Source organism: Apus apus, chromosome 4 (assembly GCF_020740795.1).
Source record: "Apus apus isolate bApuApu2 chromosome 4, bApuApu2.pri.cur, whole genome shotgun sequence".
NCBI lineage: Eukaryota > Metazoa > Chordata > Aves > Apodiformes > Apodidae > Apus > Apus apus.
This window is the reverse complement of record NC_067285.1, coordinates 3744912-3764587: the sequence shown is the minus strand read 5'-3', so window position 1 is coordinate 3764587 and position 19676 is coordinate 3744912. Positions and strand designations below refer to the sequence as shown.

General features: G+C 48.7%; 2 protein-coding genes and 1 long non-coding RNA gene across 3 annotated transcripts in view; 1 reads left to right on the top strand and 2 right to left on the bottom strand.

Annotated features, from left to right (window-relative positions):
- Positions 1–7175, bottom strand: part of FAM53B (family with sequence similarity 53 member B) — a 40197-nt gene extending 33022 nt beyond the window's left edge. Inside the window, exon 1 of the mRNA XM_051616715.1 lies at positions 7077–7175. The gene's annotated coding sequence lies outside the window, so the exon portion shown is untranslated. The remainder of the gene's footprint in view (positions 1–7076) is intronic.
- Positions 7176–7275: 100 nt separating this feature from the next.
- LOC127383576 (uncharacterized) lies at positions 7276–14754 on the top strand. Its single transcript, XR_007889240.1, has 3 exons — positions 7276–7385; positions 8491–8584; positions 14677–14754. It is a non-coding gene; the product is annotated as an uncharacterized LOC127383576 (long non-coding RNA).
- On the bottom strand, positions 12793–19528 carry EEF1AKMT2 (EEF1A lysine methyltransferase 2). The gene is made up of 6 exons (XM_051616716.1): positions 19278–19528; positions 18949–19014; positions 18326–18440; positions 15637–15744; positions 14557–14773; positions 12793–13793 (listed from the first exon to the last, which is right to left on the bottom strand). Exons 1-6 carry the CDS (start codon positions 19391–19393, stop codon positions 13666–13668), a joined length of 750 nt encoding a protein of 249 aa, XP_051472676.1. The 5' UTR covers positions 19394–19528; the 3' UTR covers positions 12793–13665.
- Positions 19529–19676: the final 148 nt, after the last annotated feature.

The following is a 19676-nucleotide window of genomic DNA, read 5'->3' as shown; positions in this document are numbered from 1 at the left end:
GGCACTAAATATAGATTCTCTCTTAAACAACAGCTCCAAATAATTTACACCTTCAACTGTTTTAAGTTGGTGCCAAAAAGCCTTCTGAGCCATCACGGCTGATGCTCCCGGAGGTCAGGCACAAGCCAGCGTGGTAAACGTGATGGCCCCAAGAAAAACAGCCCTGCAAGGCTCAGGTTTCAGTCCAAGGACAGAGAAGTCAGGAACCACGACTAACAAACCACCAGAAAAAGAGCTCTCACCCCTCTCCGTGTCTCTGAGCTGAGACAAGGGAGTGCTGGTGAAACAGACTTGATGAAAGTGCACAGCCGTGGATGGCAGTTACGGATAAATGCTGAAGAGACGCATCTCAAACAGACCTGCACGTAAACCAGCAATACTGGCTTCCACACAAACCAGACTTCCACCTCGTGCCATGTAGTATTTCTGGCAGTAAGTGGGAAGGAAACAGGAAAATCAGCGCCGTGTAAGTGACTCAAGTCTGACAACAGAAAACGGGGAAAAGCAACCAGCACAGGTTTTAACTGAGATGTTAAGAGATGCCTTAAAAAAAAATTAATTGCTTAAAAGACACCCACCTCAAAGGTAGGGACATGTCCCCTGTGCAGTGGATTACCAAGGCATGTGGGCTGGATAAACCGCAGCTCTCCACAAGAAGAAGAGGTATTGCCTCTGTGCTCTGCACATCACAACAACTACAGGCATCTGGAGCCATCTGCCACGTCTGATTAAGGTCTGGAGAAGACTCCCAGTGTAACTGAGGGACTTGAAGACACAGGTACAGAGCAAGACTGGGAGAACATGGGGTGGTAACTGCTCAGGAACAACCTGGCCTCCTTCCCAGAGGGAAGGAGATGCTGAGCAGGTCCTTCAGAGGGAGCGGGCTGGCAGTCTAACACCACCCAGACCTGCAGGAAGTCAGGACTGTGCAGACTCAGAGTAAGGGCAAAGTGCAATTTTTTCCCTGAACAGCATGGACAATAATTGTGATAAATTAAGGGCATAGTGAATGGATGTGGTGGGTTCTTAATCCTCACTATGTTTTTATCTCTGCACTGGATGGCTTTTCTAAAAAGATGTGCTCTGGCAAGAATTAATTCAGAGAATTGTGTCCCCAGGGTGGCTTGTGCAGGGACAAGGAGGGAGAGGTGGCAAACCAGCCCCTCCACTGGTCAGCCTCTTCACCTAGCTCTAACATGGCTCCTTTGCAACCTGGTGTACAACCCATGAGGAACCCAACCCATTTCAACCCATGAGGGCACACAAGCAACCGGCACAGGGAGGGCATCAACAGCACGTTCCATCACACTGGAGACTTGGAATTTATTGTTCTTTTTCATGAAGTTTAAATACTTAGCAATTCACCTAAAACCTCCATGGGAAAAGTCATCTACCAACAACATAAACCACACGCAACCGAAGATGTGGGTGATAATTGCTAAATGAAGCTACTGGCAACTGTAAATCTTCATTAACCACGATGCTTTTGCTCCAAGTACCACCATCCGTCACATCGTATTTCAATTATAACACAACTGATAGTCCAATAAAGAGATAATCCTTTCCTGAATTAACAGAGGCTACAAAACCAAGCGTGGATATTCCTAATGCTTTTTGTATCTTCATAACTGTAATGGATCTTCAGCTTTGGCACACAATTATAGCTTTTGGCATCCCTTTAATGGTATTAAAGCTTGTCCTTTCAAAAATACTATACAATACTTATTTTTAATGGCTGGAACAAAAAAAGCCTGTGATAATGGGGTTAATAATAGATATATTTGAAGTAATTTGATAGCATCCACAACTATTACCCAGCACACCAGGAAGCTATTTTCAGTAACATTAAGGTAAGCTCACAAATGCCAAACCCAGAGTTATTGTGACTTTCCCACACCACTTGAAACAAGCAATTGCTACCGTGACCCGGCCTAACCAAGGTGCTAGGCTGTCCTAACCAGGGACATGTTAATGCCTTTTCCTTCCCTAATGTTTCCCAGAAGTGCAGAAGAACCATGACATTGGTTGCACAACTAGGACAGCTGAGACAGAGGAGCATGGAGGCTTGTCTCAGGTCACTGCAAGAGTCTTCGTGGAGACAAGGACAAAAAAGGAATTTCCTAAATGCAAGTATAGACTTTAACTCATCTCTGAGGAGACCCTGGATTCAGGAGCAGGATAGGGGGGTGAATCTCCTTAACCCCCACCCAGTCCATACTGGCCATTAAGGCCAAAGCAAGTTGCTGGTGCACCTCAACAGCAGCATCATTCTGCTCCATCACCCCCAAGCCCTGCTTCTCCTCTGCCATCAAAAGGACTTTTTGGCCTTTCCTTTCAAGGGCTGGCTTTGAGCAGAGAGAGGGAGGGCAGGTTTCCCAGCTGCTGGACTGAAGTTTGCCAGATTTCATTTTTTACAAACCCTGGGAGACCTAACGATATATAAGCACAAAAGAGCCACAAAAGTTAAACTCATCTTTCACTACGGTTCCCTCCCTACCGCACAGCACAAGCCCTGAGCTCCAGCTGCTGAAAGCAAAAGCTATGGCCAGGATCCACCAAGAGAGGGAATGATATAGCCCAAGGGATGCTTCGGATGGACTTCAGAGGGGTGACACCGATGATGCTGCTGTATTTAATCCTCTAAAAGCAAAAACCATGACCAAGTCTCCCATGGGCAATTTTTTTTATTATTATTTTTTTTTTTGGGGGGGGAAGTATAGAAACTCAATGCGCCAGAACAGATTTTTTTGCACTCACTCAACCAGTTCTTAAAATATTACCCAAATACGGCAATTACGGAGCCAAACTTGCCTGGAGCAGCCACAATTCGTGCAGGCTTTGAGGCTCCTCCAGGTCAGTCCAAAGCAGTTCCCTCCTTCTGTGCATTTCAACAAAAACTTCTAACATATCAGATCTCATTTATCTTCCATAGCATATGTTAGATGCATAAGATGCAATATTTTACATACCTAACCTATCCAATGCCATAGGCTTCATTTCTCATGGATCAGTCACCTGAAGCCAGAAGAAATTCTGGCTGTAAATTAATTGCCTGATGACACTTTCTAATTTTCTATACCCACTTCACCTGTTAATGGCTAAAGGCTCATGCATCTACAGCCTGTACTATCAGAACTCGCACCACCTTGGCAGGGCTTCAGGAATAAGCTCTTGCCTGGGAATTTCTGTCACTCTAAAGCCAGCCGGCTCGTAAAAGTCTGGAAAAACAAACCAGCCCAAGGATCTGCTCTCCAGTTCACTGTACCAGAGCCACGTTCTGCATTGCTGCTCTAAGCAAATAGCTGGGTTGCAAGGAGCAGGGCTGCCACTGCCGACGCGTAGTGTGACCTTGGAAAAGTCCTTTTTCATAATTGTAACACGGCTGCTGCTCGTGGGGATACTTGAGAGCACAACCAGAACTCCAGGGCTCAGGTCTCAACTGCTTTTGAGGAACTTAGGGAAGGTGTCATCCCCAAAGAGAGTGGTGGCACTCGTACTGTGCCACGCTGGAGAGCGGGATTGGGTTCTCTGGGGGGAGCAACGTGGCAGGATCCCAGGCAAGGAGCATGGTGGAAAATTCCCTTCTCTTCACCCAGTTAGTTTATATTTAGCTCTCTGGGGAGCAGATGTGCTGGAGGAGCTGTTGTTTTGGTGATATTTTTGCACAGCCCTGCAGGGACCCCTGCAAAGCAGCATGCTGGGGGAGGCTGCCAAGGGGACCTCTCTTCGTACCTCGGACCAGCCACGTGAGACCTCCAGGAGTCACAGCCCCCATCAGACTTCTATTTTTTTTTTTTGTGCTGTTTCCCCGAGTCAGCAGGCTTGCTTCCTCTTCCTCCTCCCCATTTTGGGAGAGAAAGGAGCAAACAAACAAAAAAAGTCAGCTACAAAGAGAGTTTGCTTGAGGAGCTACAGAGGAGCAACCTCCTGGGCTCCTCCTGGCCTGGTCCCCCATAGCCAGGGAATAAAACATGGGCTTGTCTTTCTGGAGGTATTCTCAACTGTTGCAACCCTAGTTTTGATGAGGGCAGACCTGATGGAAAGGCTCTGCTTTCCTCTCCCTCCCCTGGGATGTGGGAAGCAGAGCCGACCCCTCCAGGCTGAGCTCTCTAAAGAGCTTTGAGCATCTCTGGCACCTCGCCCTGCCCAGCCCGTTAGTCCAAAGTCTGCTCTGCTACAGATGAACGTTCATTAGGACTGTTTCCCAGCAAAATCATTCTACAAACCCTATGATACTGAAGGGGAAAGGGAACAAAACCAAAATCAGCCCCTTCAACCTGGGGTGTCCTCTATTCTATCTGGCATTTTACAAAGGAAGCACAAACTCTCCAGCCCGATGGACATCGAGAAAAAAAACCTGTACAAAACACCACAAGAAAGAAAGAAGAAAGAAAAAAGGAAGAACAGCCTCAAACCACAGAGCGGTCATTTGAAAAATCAGAAGTCAACCAGAAATAATAAAATGGACAAATTTGATAAACCTCATCTCCCTCAGGAGACAGTCCTGCACGAAAATACAGATGCTTCAGCAAAAACTTGTATGTCTCTTTCTACCTATACCTTTGCTGAAAGTGAAGCAAGCCTTTGATACCAAAAAAAAATAATATTAATTACATATAATCAAAGTGGATTTGGGAATTCATATTGTTTAGCTATTTGCATGCGTGCATATTTTTGCACATGTATTTATTTCTACAGGTATCCATAACTAAAAATTAGCCTACACCGGTGCTGGCTCTGTCCCACAGCCTGCTTGATCTCCATATAGAAGAACCTGGATCCCATCCACAGAAATCAATTAACTACTGAATCGATTTGCCCTGATTTTCCATGCAAAGTTCTGGATCTGACAGCCTGAGCTCTTACTGATCTTCCTCCCGAAGGCCCATCTGCTTTCTCTGACTGTGGCGGTTCTTGGAGATCTTGGCCCTGTGCAGAGCTGGAACTTGCAAAAGTTTCCCTCCCTCCTCTGGGTTTAACCTGGAAGTGAGAAAGTCTAGATCCAGGGATTCAGCTGCTAAACCACTGGCACGCGTGGCCGTGCTCAGTGGGGTGTCTTTCCCTCCTTTGAAGTGGAGAGGAGGAAACAATTCCATGGCACTGCTGTTTTGGTTGGGTTTTTCTGGTTGGGTTTTTCCTCCCACTTTTGAAAGCGAGGAGGCTGTGTCCTTCTCTAGGAAAAGTGCCTCCAGCACAGGGGGAACAGCCCTAAATCCTGCACCCCTGAGCCAGGTGTAACACACCCACCACCAGAAGCATCCTCAGGCTCCAGAGGACTTTCAAAACCAAAGAAATAAATCAGAAGCTGTCTTCAAACCTGCAGGGAGCCACAGCAGGTAAGGACAGAGCAAACCACTCTGAAATTCAGGTTTTTTTACCACCACTCTAATTAATCTGTTTCACGACCCGCCCCAAATATTTTCTCTAGAAACATTATATACATTGTTTTGAGGTTTCTTTATTACTTTTTCCAGCTCTCAGCCAAGCCCTGGTAAATATTTCTGCCTGCATCAGAGACCGGCCAAGGGAATCTTTGTGATCAGAGGGAATTCAGCAGCAGCCCCCTGCCCTGGGAGACACCCGACACTGGTGAGAGATGGGCAAAAGACCCCCCCACAGCCCCTCCGTGTTCTCACAGCACTACCACAAGACCCTGCTACCTCTGCAATTTGCAAGTAGCGTTTAATCCGTCGAAAATAAGTCTTTTATTACCGTTTGAGGACTCAAAAGGAAAATATGCACATCTGGTTTCAATCGCAAGCTGAAGTTTGGTCTATCAGCCCATTTCATAACAAATTATGCTTACTTTTTGACTCCAGAGGATTTCCTAAGGGTGTGCTGCCAAGGTACACCAGCCTCTCTGGAGGCTGCACGACCCAGCAACAGGCACCCAACCCTCTCACTCCAGTCAAGGAGATCTTAAAAGTCACCGAGGAGAAAACCTTGACTCCTGAAATCTTTGCCTACATCTATACCTGAAACCTTCACGTACCGTGTAATTTGAACAACCTGATGTCAGTGAGCAGAGGAACAAGGCTCACAGACTTTCCCTGCTGCCAGGGCACTTTGCACAGCCAGCTGCTGCCAGCTCTCAGCCTCTGGGACTTGGAGACCCCCCCCGGGGGCCCAGCCTCGCACCCCTCCCTCCCCACTGAGCAACCTCGCACACGCCTGGCACGAAAACCGTGGCAGGGCACCTTGGGAAGGACGTGCAAAGGTCCTGGACGGGCTGGGGAGCATCTCTGCAGGATGCTCAACCACATCCCCTGCTCCCCCAGGGCTGCAGCCCCCCCCCGCATCAGCCCCCGAAACCTGGGGAGATCTGTGCCGCGCTCACCAAGATCCAAGTTTCAGCCCATTAAACAGCACTCTCAGCCCGGAGGGAGGAAAGCACGTGTTGATCCGTTTGGAGGAAGAAATTAGAGAGGCAAAGGCAGGGTAATCCGAGGAGGGGAGCAACGCTTGCTCTCCACACGCTAAACTTTGGCGAGGCGACCTAAACCCCGGCAGCCTGGCCGGGCGACCCGAATCCATCCTGAAGCGGGTCTTGTTGTCCTGGCACAAGCGCTCAGCATCCCCGCAACGCAACCCTGTCCCGGGAACACGCCAGGAGCCCTCCCAGCTGCACCTGGCTGCCTCGGGAAGCGGCTCCTCGGCGGCCGAACCGCTGCCGGGCCGGGCATTCCCCATCCCGGGCACCGCTCACCTTCCCGGGCCGGGCATTCCCCAGCCCTGGCACCGCTCACCTTCCCGGGCCGGGCATTCCCCATCCCGGGCACCGCTGACCTCAGGGCATCCCGGGGCGGAGAGAAGCCGCCGGGGGATGGATGCGCAGAAGCGAGGTGCCAGCCTTCGGGGCGGGTGGAGGGGAGGAAGGATGCCGGCTTTCCGGGGTGGGGGGGATGCCAGCCTTCGGGGGGGGGGGGGTGGGCTGCTGTGTGCCAGCCTTCGCTTTGGGGGGGCTGCCAACCTGTGACTGGGGGGGTGTCACACACCAGTGCCCTCCTGCTGTCCCCCCGGGCAGGGCAGGGCAGGGCAGGACCGGCCGCCATCCCCCCCCCCCCCCGCGCTCTTACCGTGGTGGCGGCGGCGCGGCCCGGGCCGGGCCGGCTCTGGGGGCTCCGCTCCCGGCCGCGCTGCCTCCGCCTCCTGCCGCCGCCGTGCCGCGGGCGGGGCGGGCGGAGGGAAGGAAGGAGGGAGAGAGGGAGGGAAGGAAGGAAGGAGGAGGAGGAAATGCGCTTGTCACTTCCTGAGCGGGGCCGGCCGAGGCCGGGCCGGGCCCGGCCCGCACCTGCGGAACCCCCCGCACCCGCGGCGGGAGGGACCCGCGCGGCCGGGCTGAGGTGAGGGAAGAGTCGCCAGGGCCTGAGCGGGCATCCCCAAAGGTGCGGCATGGCCCGGGAAGGGCGAGGAGGAGGAGGGAAAACCCTCCCAGAGCCTGCGGCGGGGCGGGCCGGCCGGGCCCGTCCCCGGGCCGAGGGTGACGCCTGGTGGCTCCGCCGGCGGGACGGGCGGGCCCGGCCGCCAGAGCCGGCCCTGCGCTCGGCTTTTGTAGCCGAGAAGTGCCCGGAGGAGGGAGGGCAGCGCAGCTGGGGAAGGGGCTGGAGCGCAAGTGTGAGGAGGAGCAGCTGAGGGAGCTGGGGGTGTCCAGCCTGGAGAGGAGGAGGAGGTGAGGGGAGGCCTGAGGGCTCTGCAGCTGCCTGAGGGGAGGCTGGAGCCGGGGGGGTCGGGCTCTGCTCCCCAGGAACAAGGGACTGGACCAGAGGAACCGGCCTCAAGTTGTGCCAGAGAAAGTTTAGACTGGATATTGGGAATAATTTCTTCACATAAACGGTTGCCAGGCCCAGGCTGCCCAGGGAAAGGGGGGGGGGGGGGAGTCCCCATCGCTGGAGGGGTTTCCAAGCCCTGGAGATGGTGCTGAGGGACATGGGGCAGTGCAGGGCTGGGTTAACCTGCTGCTCTGAGATGTCTTTTCCAAGCAAAACCATCCTGTGGTTCTGCAGGAGATGGCCTCTAGAAGCCATCTGCTCTCACAATAACGTGTTCAGTCCATCTGAGCTGAACCGTGCCCGGCACGTCGGCTCCTTCCGAGAGCAAAGCATAGTTAGCAAGCAAGGGAGCTGCACGGCGGCTGAAGGGGAGACACAGAAGTCAGTAGAAAAATCGAGGCTACATTTTGAACATACGCAGGCAGACAACACAGGTGTCATCAGCAGTGAGTCTGAGGCTTCAGCATCTAAACTTCCTCCAGCGGGCACGCTGCTGGGGGTGGCAGGTGGGGATGAGCCAGGGCACGTGCATGCCAAGGAAACAGGGAGGCCTCAGCTCTGTGACCCAGCAGTGCTTCGGGTGTCCTGCCCCACTCACCTCTGGCCAAGGTACCAAATCAATGTTGAAGAAGACCACTGGCCAGTATTTAATGTAATAAAGAAGAAATTCCACATGTAAGCAGACGTACCAAGCCTGAAAAATCCTTCTTTTATTTCACAGGTTACTTGCTGCAGATTTCAGCTCCTTGCTTCACTCCCTGCCTGCCATGGTTGCTGAGCTACAGGCTGTCCCAGAGGAGGTACCATGAAAACAGGTGACAGATAAAATAAATAGACCATGACACGCGCATGTGAACCCTCCTCTCACTTGAACAGGCTAATCACCTTGTCAGCCAGGTTTGCATCTGAATGGGCTTCAGGTGAGCTAGGAGTTACTTGTCCATCATTCACAAAAACAGAGGCAGCTGTGGGCATGCCCATGAGCAGCACCCTGTGGATGAGCACCCATGGAGTTCAGGTGCCCTAGGGTAGGGCAGCAGTCAGTGAAGCTAATTGCTACTGCAAATCAGGGTGAAAGAGCCCAGATCCTTCCCTTGAAACACCAATTCTCTGTTTTGGTGAAGCAGCAGAGAAAACCAAACTGATGAACCTTCAGCTTGCCCTTTCTTGGTCGATGTTTCAGGTAGGGTGCAGGTTTATCACACTGCCTGTGCACATCTCTGTGCTGCTAATGAGAGGTTTCAGTTCACAGCCCTATCAACATTTTAAATCACTCAATAAATGTACATTCTTCCCATCTCTGCTTGACATGTGACGCAGTCCATGAATACTTGGCCAAGGGAGTGACTGTACTGAGGTTCATTTCTGTTCTCTCACTAGTGTTTATTAGCTCTGGCTTTCCAGCATTAGCTTATGCACTTGTGATTATCCAGAATTTATATGCTACTTTGCAGCTACATCATTTGTTTGTCTGACAGCACTCAGTTTAATTCCCAGTAACCTAGGAATGGGCTCATTTCAAGCTATACTGTTACCTAACAAATGGAAATTAAGCCACAGGTTGGCTTTTACCTTATTTGTATCAAATAAAACACACCAGTGTTTCTTTTCCTCCTTTGTCTTGAGGCTATAACACCTCATCCCCTCTCACTGGAAGCCCTAGGTGTCCACTAATTGTTCCTCAGTTCAGCTGCTACCCACAAGGGTTAGGTCATGCTCAACATCCTTCCAGCCAAGGACATGACAGAGCTGTCCATACCACCCACCCACCCAAGGGCAGGTAACACCAGGCAGTGCAGCCCTCCTCTCCTCCCACCCCAGGAAAGGCAGGGAGCAATGGGAATGGAGAGGCAGGTCTCTTTACAGCCATGAAAAAAACCCCAGCTCCTTGATTTCCTGTGTGCTCTCCACCTATTTTACAGGAGACAATTCAATATGTTAAAATGCTTAGAGGGCCTATAGAACACAGCAGTTATTGTTGTAGCAAGTCGTGTTCTTTACCTTTCAACATGCCAAGATTTGGAAAGGGATCCAAGAGCCAAAAGACTGAAAATGTTGCTGTGTGTTGCTAAATACCATACTTCAAGATTCTGTCTGGTATGGAATAACATCCATGTTGGCAGCCTTTTACCAGGCACCCTGGAACAGAGCAGAATGGACATCGCAGAGTATATATAGGCAGATTTTCCTTACAATGACTGCAGTGCTGCCAGTGCATTCCTAGAATGTGGAAATACACGGAAGCCAGTGTCAGCAATGAAGAAAAAGCTTGCTGTGCCTCATGTACCAGGAGAGCTATTCAAGAACTCATCCTCACATAAAAATAACTCCAAAGCTGCCAGAATCAGTGTCAGCCCAGCTTTGTATCTTCACAGTTACCTATCTAGCTTGCACACGTGGCTTCACCTTCAACACCTGGACACATAGCCCAGGGGTTCCAAGTGAGGGTTTCAGGTCATCAATCTGCCCATTCAGGCCTTAAGACACTTCAGCCCCACAGACTCATGGCCAGCACCAGAAGCCTGTGCAGAACTGGAATAATCTGGATGCAAATGTTATGAGAGAACATCTCCACTTTAGCCATGGACACATTCCCTCAGAGAAGAATCTTCTTTATTGCTTAAAAGACAAGGATAATGCAGGCCCTCCAAGGACATCAGCCCAGCACTCTGGGTCTTTACAGCAAACCCTGTACTACAGGCACAGCTTCCATATTAGTATCCTCTTTGGAACACCCTATTATTACACTGAAGGTGTGGGGCAGTCCTCTCACAGCACTGTTAATTGCACACCTTACTTGTGTTCCTCCTAATTCACTCTTTATCTCTCTGCCTCTTTTTTTAAAAGAAGAAGGAACAACATTTAGGGATCATACCTTCATGAAGAACCATCTAGCAAGATGAGCTGCCTCAAATCAAGGACATTCTTTGACATGCCATTTCCAAATCCTGCTAGTCAGAAAAAAGCCCTTGCTCAAGTCAGTATCAGAGCTGCTACCTAGACTCCATGATTCATAAAATGCCAAGTTTTCAACAGCGCAGATTTTAAACAGTAAGCTTTGGGTTGATATTACCTGAAAATAAATCTCCTAAAACATATTTTACAAGGATTTTTCTACTCTCCAGTGACACCTACAAGTGCTGGGTCCTGTGAAAGAACATGCAAACTGCAGATCAGATGCAGAAATCCTTAGTTTCAAGCAACAGCTTGTGTGCTTGTTTAGACTAAAGAGGGGCCATGACAAATTTAGGAATCCAAACCTTTCTATATGTGAGGGCCACTCCATTTTTCCACTCCCAACCCATCCTCCCTGTACAGGCACCTATCAGCAGGCTTGGTCTTTTCAGCTTTCTTGAGCATGTTACTAGAAAACCTTCACATGGACCTGAGAAGCAGCTGGGCACAGGAATTCTTCCCCAGAACAACACAGAGACATGAAGACGACTGCCTATGGACACAGCCCAGACCTTTGTCCATGGGAAAAACACATTCCTGTCCCAAACTCCTTCAGACAACCAGCATTAAAGGCTCCTAATAATAGGCCTGTGATCTTTTAGTGGTGACTGGAACCCTTCATGCCAAGGTGAAGCAGAGGAACCACATCTCTGAAGGCTGGCTGCCTGTGGAGCTACAAATAGGGCCAGAAGTAGCAGGGAAATGCTTGGAGTGAAAACCCTCAATAATCCATGACCTTGGGCAAATAATGAGGTAGGCTGGAAGGGGAGGTTGGTTCTTAGTCCCTCCCCACCACTACAGAACTCTGGTAGAAAATTTACTTATATGGGAGGAAATAAAAAAGAAAACAGAAACGAAAATTAAAAAATAAAAATAAATAAAATAGCCATTTCAAATGTCCAGAACATTTGAGAAACAGCAACATGACAGCAAGAGAAAACTGTGAATTACTATCAGTTTCCAAATGCCTTGTTAAAAATCCTAATTGAAAGTGGTTGATGATGCAACTTGCATGACACACATGATGATGATGCTAAAAATTCGTGTGTAACCATTTCAAGAAGCTTATTTTTAGCTTTAGAAATGATACAAAAATATTACCTAGAAAACCTAAAAAAATCTAATAATAATCAATCCTATATTTGCTCCGAGCCTTACATCCCTTATGGAGTGTGAACCTATAGTTAAATTCCTCCTAATTGATGAAAAGAAAATCTGTGATGGCCACGACTTTATTTTCATTCCATGATTAAATACATATCACGCCTTTGTTTGCAAAAAATCACAGATGGGAATAAAACAGATGCCCTCAACACATCCTGCCAGAGCACTTGCCAGTTAAGATTTGCTTGTATTAACTCTACCTGATGCCAATTTGGCTACACAAATATCATAGTCTTTTTCTGGGGCTGCTGTCAGCAGTGTGCTTTGAATCCTTTGTGCTGCTCCTCCATCAGAAAACCCCTCTGTCTGAATCACCACTGCTATTTCCTAGCACTCCTGTTGCCTGATGGGCAGGTCCAGTCCATCGTGCTACAAGAGTTACCCAGATGAGAACAAGACCTTGGTGGTGGCACTGAAGTTAGGAGCCCAAGCCTGACCCAGTGTGCAAGGAAGGACTAAACTCTCTCACCACTGCTGGCAGACCACGCTCCCAGTGAAACCAGTATATCCCATTTAGCAAAAAGAAGTAGAATTCAGGATCCCTACCATGAAGACATCACCAGTAGGATGGCAGAGGGAGGATTCACCACTGCACATAATCCCTTACTTCCTGTCTTGGGGAAGGACTAGAAGTATTTCTTGACCCTTAGAGATCTTCTGAAGCCCAGGAGCAAGGAGAAGCCTAGAAATTAGGAGAAGTGATCCTCTGAGAAGCAAACATGACCTTGCCTGAGACAAAACCCGATTGCCTAACAGGGCCTCCCTGATGTTTGAAAGAACAAGTTTTATTGTCACCTGCAAAGGTGTTTGTCAAGGCACAAAGAAATCTCCATTTCCTACCTTTCAAACAACAGTAGTATGGTGAAAACATAAAACCATAAAATAAAGGCAAAGAAATCAAGAAAAAGGATCACACGCAGAAGTTTATTTTTTTTCAAAGGAAAAAGGAATGGACAGTTGTGCATTGGGTTGTTTTGGATTTATGCAGCTCAAATCTGTCCTGAGACATTGACTGGAAAACACAGTCATTGGTGACACTTCAGACATTACTATATAGCAAATTAATGATGGAGGCATATGTCACGTGCTAGAGAGACTCTGACTTCACACTTTTATATATTTATAAGTGAAAATAACTGCTAAAGCAGGAACATCTTCAGGCAAGAGGAATTTTCAAAAGCACCCAACAGCCTTCCTCCGTGGGAAAACACCTGAGGTATTTCCGTGGAGACAGAACCATGCTGAGTCTGAGAAGCTCTGAAAATGTGAATTTAAAGCACTAACTGGTCCTTTTTTTGCAAGTGCTATGGCTTTTATATTCATTCCCTCCTTAACAGCTACATTCATGGTCAACTAAGAAAAAAACCCAGCACTTAAATTGCAAAACTTGTTCCCTATGACACCACAAAACAGAGACATGAGATGTTTTTTGCTTTGCAGAATACCTTTACTGCTCACTGGTTGCCAATACAGGAATTAAACACCAGGTAATCTTTGTGTTCCAAACACAACTATCATTCAGTTATACCAGTCTCCATATTGAGATTGCCTTATTTCTCCCTCACTTACAAACTTGCATTTTCCCTAAAACAAGTGAGGTTGTAGCAAGGGCAAAATTTATAGGCAAGTTATGCAGAGCTGAAATGTTTCTAGGGCAATGTTTTATAGTCCCTTAGAGTTCCATACACAGTGTATTACTGTGTACTCAAATAGCAGTTATTTACACACGTGTCTGAGGTTTTCTGTCAGGTTTAAAGTTCAGACTTTTTTTTCTCAACTAATCTAATTTGTCCAAGATGGATTGCCTCCCTTTTTTCCTTTGGAAAACCAATGCTGTTACACTGTTTCCAGTTCTTCCTCCAAAGCAAAACTTGGGTGTTGGCAGCTCCTCCAGAATTTCAAATCCTGCCAGACAGAAATTAAAATGTTTGTATTAGAAGGAAGTAATTTTTATTCTCCTCTTGGATAACTCCTTGCAAATCATCCTTTATTCGTCTGGAAAACCTGCAAGTCAGTTACTCTCTACATTTATAGGACTGGTGTTGTTACACTGCACCACTGCTTTATACAGCTGAAATCTTTCCATGGACAATAAAAATCTTAGCTGGCTGACTCACACCAATTAATGGCAAAAAAGATGAAAACTTGCCAGTAATTTTAGTTCCCCAGAAGGGATTGTTGGTTTAGATCCACACTGAAGTTTCAAGCCTCAGGCATGAGCTTGTAAAAACCACCCTTTCCAGTGGATCAGAAAGGTTGCTGAGGTGACATAAAAGGTCATGGTCACAGACTTGCCAGTTCCCCCAAACCTGAGTAACAATGTTACCCCTCTTTTTAAAGCAGATGGGTGAGCAGGATCTGGCAATAAAGGGCCAGAAGAGAAAAAGTATCACCTGGAGATAGAGCCCCCTCCTTTCCTACTCTAACTAGACTGAAATCCTCATCCTGTAGAGTGTAACAAAATCTGTCCCTTGGCATGTTGGCCAAACACAGAAGCTGCAACTCCTGAGGAAAACAGAGGGGAGACAGGCTGAAGCATTTATTACCCTCTTCACCCTGTCCAATTCTGATCTGAGAGAGTCAATATCCTAACACAAACATTAACATTTACTCATCACACCCTTAAAAAACCCCATAAGTTGGCCAGTGGTTCTGTCCAACTCCTTACCTTCCCTGAACTCGTTCAGCAGCTCCTCCTTGGTCCAGTTGCAAGATGTTATGAGGAAAAATCCCTCTGGTTTCAAGACACTGCAGAGGGATCTCAGGTACTGCTTCCTCTTTCCCACAGCGTTATCTGGATTAAGGCTTATGGCATCAAAAGTCCCCTTGTCAATGCAAATCTCAAATCCTGACAGCTCAGCTGATGGAGCCAGGAAGTCTTCTACCTAAACCAGAAGTCTGCAATTGTGAAAACAATCTTCTGCTCAGGAGCTCCTGAATCTTTAATGCAAACTTTAAAATAAAAAGCCTCAAACCTGACAACAGGTGTGCTTAGGAACAGGTAACTCATGGGCTTTTCACTCTTACATGTCACCTTCTTTCTTCTCCATGTAGTACACTTGCTGCAAGGCCCATATATCTACCTGTCCATCTAAAGTTCAAACTAACCTACTTGAAATTCATTCTTTATTTGTTCTTTGATCCCTGGTTTCCTAGATTCTGCTTGCAAGGCTCTGTACAGAGAACAGACAGTGCCTGCCACTAGGAGATGACAACTGACAGAACAGAGACATCACACAGGCAGGGAGCTGGAGGGGAACACAGGGTAGCAGAGTGAGCACTCAGAGTGAAAGGCAGTCACAGAAGCACAGGATGGTTGAGTTTGGAAGGGATCTCTGGAGGTCATCTGGTCCCAGCCCCTGCTCCCTCTCAGATTTCCAGCTGCGCAGCTACTGGTAGGGATTTTCTCACTTGAGGATTCCATCCTCTATCTCAAATCTGAAATTGAGAATGTGGCAGCAAAAATACAGAGCTTGCCAAGTGGCAAACCACTGTTCTGCTCCTTGCTAAAAGCAAGAAAATCTTTAATCTTTTTAGCCCTAATGACTGTTACAAACAGAAAAAAAAAAAAAAATAGACCAAAAATCTTCTTGTGAATAGATTTATTTGGGTGAGACTTCTCTGACAAATGAATGTCAAAAGACATGATTGATGTTGTACATTGAGTACATCTGAGTAGCATTTAGGTCATTTAATCTTGGGTTCAATTGGTTTCTATTTCCTCGGGGAAGTTTCTCTTAAAACTTACCTTTAATTTAATGTTAGACAACCCTTCTTTGTCCCTTACTTTTTCTGAAAGTTGTATTGCAGAGGGACAGTAATCGATCCCAGTGAGATTAGTGTAGCCAGACTTTGCCTAGACAGAAGCAGAGAATCTTAATCAGTGTGCTAGCAATTTTGTTATCCAACAAGAGTACTCCTTGTTTATAATCCTCTCTTCCTCTTAATGACAGAAAAAAAACCCACAACCCTACCCTTTTATTCATTTTTATTCCTGTTACCATTACAAGAGCCTAAATAGCTGGGGGAATGAGCTGAAATAACTCCATTATGCCTACTACCTCATCAGGAGAACTGTTGACTGAGAGCCAGTTTATGTCAAGAAATGAAAAACGGAGCAGAACTGTGAAAAGTAATACCCTGGAGGGGAAGAGGCTCTCTTATCTGCACCAAAAGTAACCTAGAAACCAGGGATTTTCAGTGATGGGAACATGTGCCAATGCCAGATGCTTCAAAATAAGAAGAAAAGCTCACTGACAGTTACATAACATTTGAGATTGAGCAATTATTTGGTTTCTAACCCAAACTGGAAGAGCCAAAACATGTAATGCAGTTTATTAATTCTGAAATCCACTGCAGAGCCTTACATTTTTCTAACTATTCCTACTAACATTTATTTGAATGCAATTACTTCCATGCTACCAGGTCTTTGCATCAGCAATCTTCAGGCAGGTTATGCACCACCTAGGAAAGACTTTCTGTTAATCTCACTTTGCAAGTAGGTAACTAAAAGCCAGTTCAGGGAAGTCAGGCAGGGAGATCCTAGCAACCCTTTTTCCAAGAAGGGGGGCACCTTGCACCACCTGGAGCTGGGCAGGAGGGAGGGGAGCAGTGACACATTTGATTGAGGTAGAAGCTGAAGGGACCAGATTTGAGTATCTGAGTCTGTCAGTTGGTCTGGCTGGATCCAAAGCTACCAGGAAGAGCTGGGATCTTGCAGGCAGCAACAGCAGAGAGAGGGAGGAGGCTCGGGTTGGGTTTGGTTTTGAACAATGCACAGGCTTTAACTAGCATTAAGCAACCAGCTGCAGAGCTACTCCTTCCAAAAGCACCTCAACAGTGAGGAAAACTAGGAGGAATTTTTAAAAACAGCCCTTCCTCAGCCCTTGTGAGCTGGGTGCTAGGCAGCTGTTCTTAACTGGGGGGCTAATTGCAGCTAAACACAAAGAGGGTGTTGTTTGCCTTTGGTGAGGAACAGTGTATTTGCTCAGCCTCCTGCCCACGTCCCTCCCCAGAGCAAGCCAAGCTTCCTGAGATGCCTGAGCTGAAGAGTTGGGGGTGGAAGAGCAGCTCCCAGAACAGCTCCTCTGTTTGGAAAGGAAGAGCTTGAGTCACTTCAGGGAGTTCCCATTCACTCCTACCATCTCCAGGGCACAGAAGGGAAGTTTAAGGATAAACAACCCTGAAGCTGCTAAACCTGTATGGCCTGACTAGGTATGGACAGGATGGTTCACTCAAGTGCCAAATGTGACCTTGATGCATCCTGCAACTGGACTCCTGTCCTGAAGGTGGCATTTATAAGCACTCTGCTGCTGCTTCTTGACAAAGCAGCTTAAACAGCAGAAGGGAGTTTGCAATGTCATCAGCACTGCACCATCGTGGGGTCTCTGGTGCTGCCAGGTAGACACCTGCACTTGGGTGGTGAATGCCCTGCACCTGGGTGGTGAATTCCCTGCACTTCAGAGATGATCTTCAACCACTGTTGGCTCCCACGATGCTCAGGGAAAAACAAAGAGAAGGTCAGGGCTCCATGTGGCTGCAACATTTCCTTAGAGGAGCTGGAATTTTTGGATGGCAGAAGAATGAGGTCACTGGTGCAGCCTACCAAATTCCTGCAGTCAGCAGGGGTAGGACCATGGTCTACTGCACATCTCAAAACAGCAAGAGGTCGCATTTCTGCATCCGAGATCCTCAAAGCAGAAAGGAGAGAGGAACCTCCAGCCACATTTCTCTTGGAGCTCACGGATGGGCAGATCCCTGCAGTGTGCATGGAGAAGACCCGTGGCAGCACGTTCTAGTGGAGCCGTTTTCCACAGGGTACAGCAGCCTTGCTTGTTCTCACTTCATTTCTTAACCTGCTTTTCAGCCAGCGATTCCACCTCCTGTTGTGCAGCACTCCCTGCTGCAGCTGACACTGTCTCAGCTGCATTTCAGAGTAACTTCCTTACTATGCTCCTGTTTACTGGCTGGTGGTGTGTCAGTGCCCAGCATCCCCCACTCAGCTGTACTCCATGGCACCTCCTCCCCTTGAGGTGCTGTTCCACTACATTCCCTCAGCAGCTCCCTTTGCTGAGGTGCCCCCCAATGCCCTCCAGGTCTGAAGTCTGATTGCCTTGTCCAGTCTTGCCATTCCTATCACCTTACCAAGTGGCAGAACCGTTCTGCAGCACCTGAGGTGCTTGCCAAAAGAACCCTGACTTGATTTCCAAAGCCTGGCAACTGACACAAAACCATTTCTTCTACCTCCACTAAGCAAGTGAGGTCCTGAATTACTTAAAAGCCATAAACTGTGTAATTTCGGAAGTCACTTTCAAATGGTTACTGTTGCCACTGGTGAGAACTGCTAACTGCTGCAAGGATCCTGTACCAAACCCCACAAAGTTTGCCATGTACCATGGATCCTGTACCAAACCCCACAAAGTTTGCCATGTACCAACCAATTCAACCAGTAAAACACCGTTCCCAGTTCCAATGTCCAGCACAGAACTGTCCAGGGGCACCTTCTGTTTTCCCAGCCATCTGATAACACGAGCCATGCTTTCTTCTCCAAACCTATGGAAAACAAGGGCTCAGGCAATCAAGGCAGCAAATTTATGTCATCACACCCTCTCTTCTGCTTCTGCAAAGTGCCTCCTACTGAAGCAGCTGGGCAACACCTGCCATAGCTCAGATTTCATGTTTGCTTTCAGTTGAAATGAATCACACGGCCTTAAAATTCCCCAAAACACCAGATCTGGGAGGGGAAACCCTCTGCGTGTTAAAGAAGCAGGCAGCACTGTTAGCTTGCCTAGTTAAACCAGGGACAAAACACACATCTATTAGTGACTTACATGAAAACTACCTGCTCCCTTTCCATGCCGTGACAGTTTTCCAAACACAGATTGGAAGTCTGGATGGCAAAACCGGGCCAGAGAGGCACTGGTGGCTGCAAGATTCCCACTTCCCACCGTTCTGCCAACATCCAGAGCCGCTCAGTAACCCACCCCCCCCGCGTTTGGCAAGGTCTTGTTTCAAAAACGACATAAGAGCAACACTCCGGTGCCGGAGTCATTTTATTTACCAGATTTCCCCGGCATCTCCGGTATCTTGGAAAGCCTGCAGTTCTCTTCCATACGCAGCATCCCAGCTGGAGGGGGAAGGGCAGGGATGTTAGCACTGGGGAAAGACTCAGGTGAAAGCGTGAGGGCGAGGAAGGGATGGGAAGGGAAGGGACGGGAGGGCTGTCTGCGTGCGGCGGTGCCGCCCCATGTCCCCTGAGCGGCCCGGAGCCGGGAGATCCTGGGGAAACACCTTATCCCGACAGGAGATGCCGGGAGAGGGAAGGCTGAGGGTGAAGAGACGAGAGGTTCTGGGTCTGCCCAGCGTCCCGCGGGCCCCGCCGCCACTCACTGCTCCCGGGTGCCCAGCGCCGAAGGGCTGAAGGGCTCCGAGGGGCTCCCCGAGGGGCAGCAGGGCTCCTCCCGGCCCCCCGAGGGGCAGCAGGGCTGCTCCCCCGCCGCCGCCATGCCCGGCCCGGCCCGGCCCGGAAGCCCCGCGCGGCACCACCGAGTGCAGCTGCTCTAGAGCGGCCGCCGCTCTAGGCTTGGAGGAGTCCTCCTCGCTGCCGGTCGGGGGACGCGAGGGTGAGGTCGGTTCTCTCTCAAAACCAAAAACCAAACCAACCCAACCCAACGGAGGCGTTTTGCCGCTCTATCCCTCAGGCACGCCCGCTCCCCCGGGCGCGGCTGCCGGCCGGCCGGGACACGGGGAGCGGCCCCTCGGGCGGGACTACGTTTCCCAGCAGCCCCC